This window comes from Rhinopithecus bieti, unplaced genomic scaffold (assembly GCF_001698545.2).
Source record: "Rhinopithecus bieti isolate Rb0 unplaced genomic scaffold, ASM169854v2 scaffold_36315, whole genome shotgun sequence".
Classification (NCBI taxonomy): Eukaryota; Metazoa; Chordata; class Mammalia; order Primates; family Cercopithecidae; genus Rhinopithecus; species Rhinopithecus bieti.
The window spans coordinates 1,166,990-1,174,630 of record NW_016815814.1 but is presented as its reverse complement, the minus strand read 5'-3'; the positions used below and the strand labels follow the sequence as shown (position 1 = coordinate 1,174,630).

The 7,641-nt window shown below is 40.6% G+C and overlaps 1 protein-coding gene and 1 long non-coding RNA gene across 2 annotated transcripts in view; one reads left to right on the top strand and one right to left on the bottom strand.

The window, feature by feature from the left end:
- ANTXR1 (ANTXR cell adhesion molecule 1) overlaps positions 1 to 3,758 on the top strand; it is a 250,777-nt gene extending 247,019 nt beyond the window's left edge. The window contains exon 19 of the mRNA XM_017853768.1: positions 1 to 3,758. This exon is cut by the window's left edge and continues 38 nt beyond it. Coding sequence (XP_017709257.1) covers positions 1 to 101 — 101 coding nt within the window. The 3' untranslated portion in view covers positions 102 to 3,758.
- Positions 1 to 7,641, bottom strand: part of LOC108516335 (uncharacterized) — an 83,934-nt gene that overhangs the window by 14,572 nt on the left and 61,721 nt on the right. The window lies entirely within an intron of this gene.

The window sequence follows — 7,641 nt, the reverse complement described above, 5'->3', positions numbered from 1 at the left end:
CCATCCCGTCCCCACCTTCCACCCTTCCCCCTCCTCCCCAGGCTCCACCTCCCAACAGGGCACCTCCTCCCTCCCGCCCTCCTCCAAGACCTTCTGTCTAGAGCCCAAAGTTCCTGCTCTGGGCTCTCTCAGAAACTTCAGGAGGTGTTAGAACAAGTCTTTCCAGTTAGAGAAGAGGAGTGGTGATAAAGCCCACTGATCTTCACACATTGCTAAAAATTGGTTGGCAATGCCAGTATACCAACAATCACAATCCGCGGAAAGAAACAGATATTTTAAATTGCCAGAAAACAAATGATGAGGCAACTACAGTCACATTTATAGCCAGCCATCTATCACCTCTAGAAGGTTCCAGAGACAGCGAAACTGCAAAATGCTCTCAACAGGATTATGTCTCATGGAGACCAGTAAGAAAATCATTTATCTGAGGGTGAAACACAGAGTTGGATAAGAAATACATTGCTGAGTTTCTAAAATGCTGCCCTCCTGCCTCTACTCCACCTCCATCCCTGGACTTTGGACCCTTGGCCTAGGAGCCTAAGGACCCTCACCCCTGTGCACCACCCAGGAAAGAGGAAATCTTTGCCTACAACTTTGGAAATAGGGGTCCCTGGTGTGGTAAGAAACTCAACATCAGACGGGTATGCAAAAGGATGTTCTCCTGGGGTTTGCAGGTATATAAAAATATATGCCATCTTTTCCTTGCAAATTCTTCGTTGCCAAGTGAGAAAGGGAGCAGGTGTTTACTGATGGAAAAGGTATGTTGCTATGTTGATGTGTAAGTGAAATCAGTTGTGTGCAATTGACAGGGGCGTATTGATGGGAGCATCAGCCAGTTTCTAAAACCCACAGGCCATCAGCAGCTAGAGGTGGCTGGCTTTGGCCAGACATGGTCCCTAAATCAACAGACAATGGCATTGTCGAAAAGCAACCTGTTAATGATTCATGTGAAAAATCAAGGTTTGACTTCAGTTTAAATCACTTGAGGTATGAAGTTTATCCTGTTTTCCAGAGATAAACATGAGTTGATCTTCCCAAAATACCATCATTAGGACCTATCACACAATATCACTAGTTTCTTTTTTTTTTTTCTTGGTAAAGCTGTGCACCAGAGACTTCTGGGTAGAGCTGAGAGACTATGGTCCTGACATAATAAGGATCTTTGATTAACCCCCATAAGGGATGTGTGTGTATACAAATATATTTCTCTTTGGCTTTTCAACACAGAACATCAGCTGTTAACCAAGGGGAAATACATCAGATCTGCAACACAGAAATGCTCTGCCTGAAATTTCCACCATGCCTGGGACTTGCCCCATTTCTCCAGGTCTTTCTGGATCTGTTTAATCAGTAAGCCCTATAATCACTTGCTAAACACTGGGCTTCATCGCCCAGGGGTAAAAACAGAGCTCCTTGTCATGGGCCTCCTGCATCAGCCTGTTCAAAATTATCTCCCTCCACAAGTCCTAAACTTCCTGTCCCAAGCCCCCCAAATTCTCTAATCTTTTCTGGAACAAAGCAGAATATAAAATAAATATCAATTTAATGGCTTGGGCTATGGTCTCCAAAGATCCTTCAAGAATACATCAAGCCAACTTCATTTGCTCACTTTACTTAAAACAGAGATATAAGGGCCTGGGATGCATTTATCAATACCAATTTTTGTGGCCATGGCAGACATTGCTAATCAATCACAGCACTACTTCCTATTAAGCCCACTGATTTCTTCACAATCCTTCTCAAATTACAACTCCAAAGAGCCGCCACTCAACAGTCAGATGAACCCAACAATAGTCAGATGAGAGAAATGAACCCTACTTGCTATCTGTATCTTAGAAAGCAAAAACAAACAGGAGTTTCCAGGGAGAATGGGAAAGCCAGGGAGCATAAAAGGTACAGTCAGGGGAAAATAGATCTAGGCAGAGTGCCTTAGTCAGGGACCATGGGCGCTGAATCTGCAGTGCCAATGCCAAACTAACACATCTCCAAGTGTACCTCCAACCCTAGCCTTCTCCCACAGCTGCCTACAACAGAGTCTCCCAGCCTTCTCAGAGAGCTAAAACCAGAGATTTCCAGACTCATGAAAGCAACCCCCCAGCCTCTCCCCAACCCTGCCGCATTTTCTATTTTTTTAGAACACTAGGCTTCTTCTTTCATGTAGTTCCTCATAAGCAGGGGCCAGAATATCTCAGCCACCTGCAGTGACATTGCTGGGCCCCTAAAAACCATTCCGCAGGAGAATGGGTTCCCCAGGCTCACAGTGTAGAGATGTTGAGCCCATCACAACTGTTTTGACTGCTGGCAGTCTAAAACAGTCCACCCACCCCATGGCACTGCCGCGTGATTCCCGTGGCCATTCAGAAGTTCAAGCCAAGATGCTGACGTTGCTGAGCAACGAGATGGTGAGCATCAGTGCAAATGCACCATTCAGCACATCAGTCATATGCCCAGTGCAGTTACAAGATGTTGTTTTGGCAAAGCATTTTGATGGAATAGGGAACTGCAAATGTATGATGATTTTGAAAAGGCTCCGCAGGATTTGTTCTTAAAATCGACTCAGTGTGTCATCCCGGGTTATTTAGAGTAACAGTTAAGAAGGAGAAACTTCTATAGACTGTATGAACAAGATGATATCTTCATAGTGGGCTGTTACAGGCAGGAGAATGTTTTAACTGGTTTACAAAATCCATCAATACTTGTGTCATTCCCTGTAAAAGGCAGGAGACATGTGATCATGATCAGGAAACTGCACAAAATTATTGTTTTCAGCCCCCGTGTTATTGTCCTTTTGAACTGTTTTTTTTTTTTAATTAAAGCCAAATTTGTGTTGTATATATTCGTATTCCATGTGTTAGATGGAAGCATTTCCTATCCAGTGTGAATAAAAAGAACAGTTGTAGTAAATTATTATAAAGCCGATGATATTTCATGGCAGGTTATTCTACCAAGCTGTGCTTGTTGGTTTTTCCCATGACTGTATTGCTTTTATAAATGTACAAATAGTTACCGAAATGACGAGACCCTTGTTTGCACAGCATTAATAAGAACCTTGGTAAGAACCATAGTCTGTTGACAGCCAGCTCACAGTTTCTTGCCTGAAGCTTGGTGCACCCTCCAGTGAGACACAAGATCTCTCTTTTACCAAAGTTAAGAACAGAGCTGGTGGATTAATTAATAGTCTTGGATATCTGGCCATGGGTAACCTCATTGTAACTATCATTAGAATGGGCAGAGATGATCTTAAAGTGTCACATACACTAAAGTCCAAACACTATGTCAGATGGGAGTAAAATTCATTAAAGATCTGGAAAAAAATAATTATAAGATGATAAGCAAATGTTTCAGCCCAGTGTCAACTCAGTGAAAAAAATTAATGCTGTGTAAAATGGGTTGAATTAGTTTGCAAACTATATAAAGATATATGCAGTAAAAAGTCTGTTAATGCACATCCTGTGGGAATGGAGTGTTCTAACCAATTGCCTTTTCTTGTTATCTGAGCTCTCCTGTATTATCATACTCAGATAACCAAATTAAAAGAATTAGAATATGATTTTTAATACACTTAACATTAAACTCTTCTAACTCTTTCTTCTTTCTGTGATAATTCAGAAGATAGTTATGGATCTTCAATGCCTCTGAGTCCTTATTATAAAAAATCAGTTATCACTATACCATGCTATAGGAGACTGGGCAAAACCTGTACAATGACAACCCTGGAAGTTGCTTTTTTAAAAAAAATAATAAATTTCTTAAATCAACTCTTTTTTCTGGTTATTTATCTGTTTGTTATAAAAATAAAGTGCAATGTATTCAAGTCCTCAATATCCTGATCATAATACAGTGGTTGCTGTGCTATACATTAAAGTACATTTCTCAAATGATTTCATGCCTTCCACTAATTTCTCTACTGTCTGGATTATTGTCATTTCTTCCTTAGCTGTCAGACATTCAAAATTTTTTTTTTTCTCATAACAAATTTCAAATTAAAAATGTAATCCACGCTAAGAGAAAATAAATAAAAATTGAAAACAGAGAACATACAGGAAAAATATAGTGCCTCAGGATTGTGTTTGGCTAACATAGCAGAAAGGCAACTAGGATTGATTTTACAAGGAGTCCAGAGATTTGCAGCAACCCAAGCACCAGACAGTGTTGTGGACAGTGCTGCAATCAATACCCTTCTATGTACATCTCAAAATCTTTGTATTGCTTCTGCATTTCTGATACAACTCACTTTATCCCTCCTAGCAGTTTTAATTGAGCTCCTCCATTTAAATATTTTGTGGATAGAAGAGCATCTCCTTCTAGTTCCTCAATTTATTTCTTTGTAAGATCTCATTAAGCCTTGACTACATCTTAATTGGAATAAAACCATCCACAAACAGAAAGTCATGCCACAAGTTTTTTCTAAGTTTTCATTAGTATTTGCTTTTTAATAGGTTTGGGCACATACACATGTTAAAATTATATCTTTAATAAGTGTGTTTTGGGGGTTATTTTGAGACAGGATCTTACTCTGTCACCCAGGCTGGGGTGTAGTGACGCAGTCGTGGCTCATTGCAGCCTCAAACTCCTGGGTTCAAGCAATTCTGCCACTTCACCTTCCCAAGCAGCTGGGACTATGGGCATATGCCACCACACCTGGCTAATGTGTGTGTGTGGGGGGGGGGGTCAGGGGTTTGTTTTGTTTTAAAGAGAGAGAGAGAGTCTCACTGTGTTCCCCAAGCTCATCTCAAACTCCTGGCCTCAAGTGATCCTCCTGCTCAAGCTCCCGATAGTAAATGGTTTTGAGATAATGGGTTAGAAATTTGGAAAGAAAAAAGAAAAGCTGGAGCTTCACCTCACTCCTTGCCCCAAAATAAATTCTAACTGAATTTAAGTGTAACAAATAAAACTAGAAACATACTAGAAATGTGAAAAAAGTTTTCTGTACGGTATAAAGAATGTTAAAATCCTACATATTGTCTGTATGATCAATCAACTTTCTCATGAAATTGCTTGAAATACCCTGAGTAATGCTCCAATGCATAAGTTGAACAAAGGAACCATTAATAGCAGGAATTAAGATCATTTATCAGGTGCTAAATGTGAACATGATTTGAGATCCGTCATTGTTCACTAATCTGTCTTCAGATAAATCTGTTTTGTGGAGTATCACTAAGATATAAAACAATCAGAATAATACTTTGTCCATCTAAATACATTATAAACAAGGTATCACTTAACAGTTACTATATATTTGGTATAAGGGTATGGAGTTGGCATATGCCAAACATGATTTTTATTCTCTTTACAATTGTATTGTAATTTTTTTTTTTTTTTTTTTTTTTTTTTTTTTTGAGACGGAGTCTCGCTCTGTCACCCGGGCTGGAGTGCACTGGCCAGATCTCAGCTCACTGCAAGCTCTGCCTCCCGGGTTCACACCATTCTCCTGCTTCAGCCTCCTGAGTAGCTGGGACTACAGGCGCCCGCCACCTCGCCCGGCTAGTTTTTTGTATTTTTTAGTAGAGACGGGGTTTCACCTTGTTAGCCAGGATGGTCTCGATCTCCTGACCTTGTGATCCGCCCGCCTCGGCCTCCCAAAGTGCTGGGATTACAGGCTTGAGCCACCGCGCCCGGCCTGTATTGTAATTTTTATGCTGACTACAATTGTATTGTGTTGTTTGGAATCACCAGACCCCATCCCAGGTTATCATATCTAAACAAATTAGAAGCCTTATGATTCCACTTCTGTAATCTTCTATTCCTTTCTCTTTTTTTCCTCAAAATTCAAGTAGTCACTAAGTTATAGAGATTCTTCCTTCTCTACTTAAGTTGGGACATTTTAGTTTTTGGAGTTTGAAAGTATGCATCTCCTTTACTTGGTTGTACGTGCCATTTCGCAGTGTACTTATAAAGCAATCGCTGAGTTAATACAATTTTCTCTGAGTCACTTGTGAGCTGAAAGCAAGGATCTGTTAAAAGATATTCAGTTAATTGTGCACATTCAGTACTTTAGCCAGCATCTTTAGTTGGGACTTCCTTGTAAACATTAAAATAGAAGCAATGCATAAAATATATTTTCCTTTGGGTAGTTAAGTAGTTTACATTCTTGCAAAGGATTTTTAAAGTACAAAAATTGCTGGTTGTCAGGGCTGGTGTAGAAAACATTTCACTTTCTTCTGAAACAGAAGTTGTAAGACGAGAACTGTCAACCACCTATGATTAGTCCCTTCCAAAATGTGTGCCCCAAGAGTAGCCAGGAAACCCTATAGAGCCCCTAACTTCACATTTTTTTTTAAATACAAGCACTGTGACGTTCGCTTCCCTGTGAATCTCACCCCAACTTTGCAGGATACAGAGCCCACGTCTTTTTGCTTAGTTTTACTCTTAACATTATTTACAACAGGACACCTGTAAATGTAAAAGACTGGTGTGGAATTAATGATAATCTGCATTTCCAGCCAAGCTCCTGTGGAGCTATTCCATGCAAACCCAAAGTGTGGTTCATAAATAAGATGAGCAGAAGCATCCACATTCATCTGACATTGCAGGAAGGGGCTTCTCCAGGCTGGGGTGGACTCTTCAATTCCTCTCCTTCTAATTGTGGCCAAGATGGTAGGTCTCAAACCTCAGGTGAATAAACCTATCCCTAAGGGGAGTAATGTGGGTCTCAGTCATCTCTCCAGGAAGAGAAATTCTTTTTCCTACTTCAAATGGGCATTCTAAGCATTTGCCACAAATAATCCTTTCTGATACCATACACTAGATTGCCTTCCCCTCTCTGGGCAGAATTGGGTGTTATGAGCATTTCTGGCCATTGTCAGTGCCTGTGTTATATCTGACCCCAGTGATGTAATCACTACAAAAAATAAGACTGCAGAGCTCCAGGAGATTTTTATTCCACCTCCTATACTTGTCAGACACTTTCACTTGCCCCATGAAAGCTACCTCAACAAATGCTCACTCTCAGCAGACCCTGGCCACTCTACATGTTACTTCTGTGACTGTTGGTTTTCAGTGCATTCTAATGTTTAAATCAGCGTTTTTATAGGATCCTTCAATATTTGCTTTTATGAGCACCTTAAAAGAGAATTGTCTCTATTTAATCTTGGACCATTAGTAAAAACAAAAAGTGATCCAATCACTATGTCTCAGTGTGATTAATTTTTTTTTATAAATTTAACTTCCTTAGCAATTTAGGAATAGGGAGGAAAAAAGCAACATCATTAACCTGATAAAATGTATCTACCACGAACCTGCAGGAAATGTACTTAACATAAAATATTTTAAAATATTACCTTTAAAATCAAAAAGAAGGCCGGGCATGGTGGCTCACGCCTGTAATCCCAGCACTTTGGGAGGCCGAGGCAGGCAGATCACAAGGTCAGGAGATCGAGACCACAGTGAAACCCCGTCTCTACTAAAAATACAAAAAATTAGCTGGGCACAGTGGCTGGTGCCTGTCTGTAGTCACAGCTACTCAGGAGGCGGAAGCAGGAGAATGGCGTGAACCCGGGAGGCGGAGGTTGCAGTGAGCCGAGATCGCACCACTGCACTCCAGCCTGGGTGACAGAGTGAGACTCGTCTCAAAAAATAAAAAAGAAAATAAAAAAGAAAAAGATGGAGGGGGCGGAGCAAGATGGCCGAATAGGAACAGCT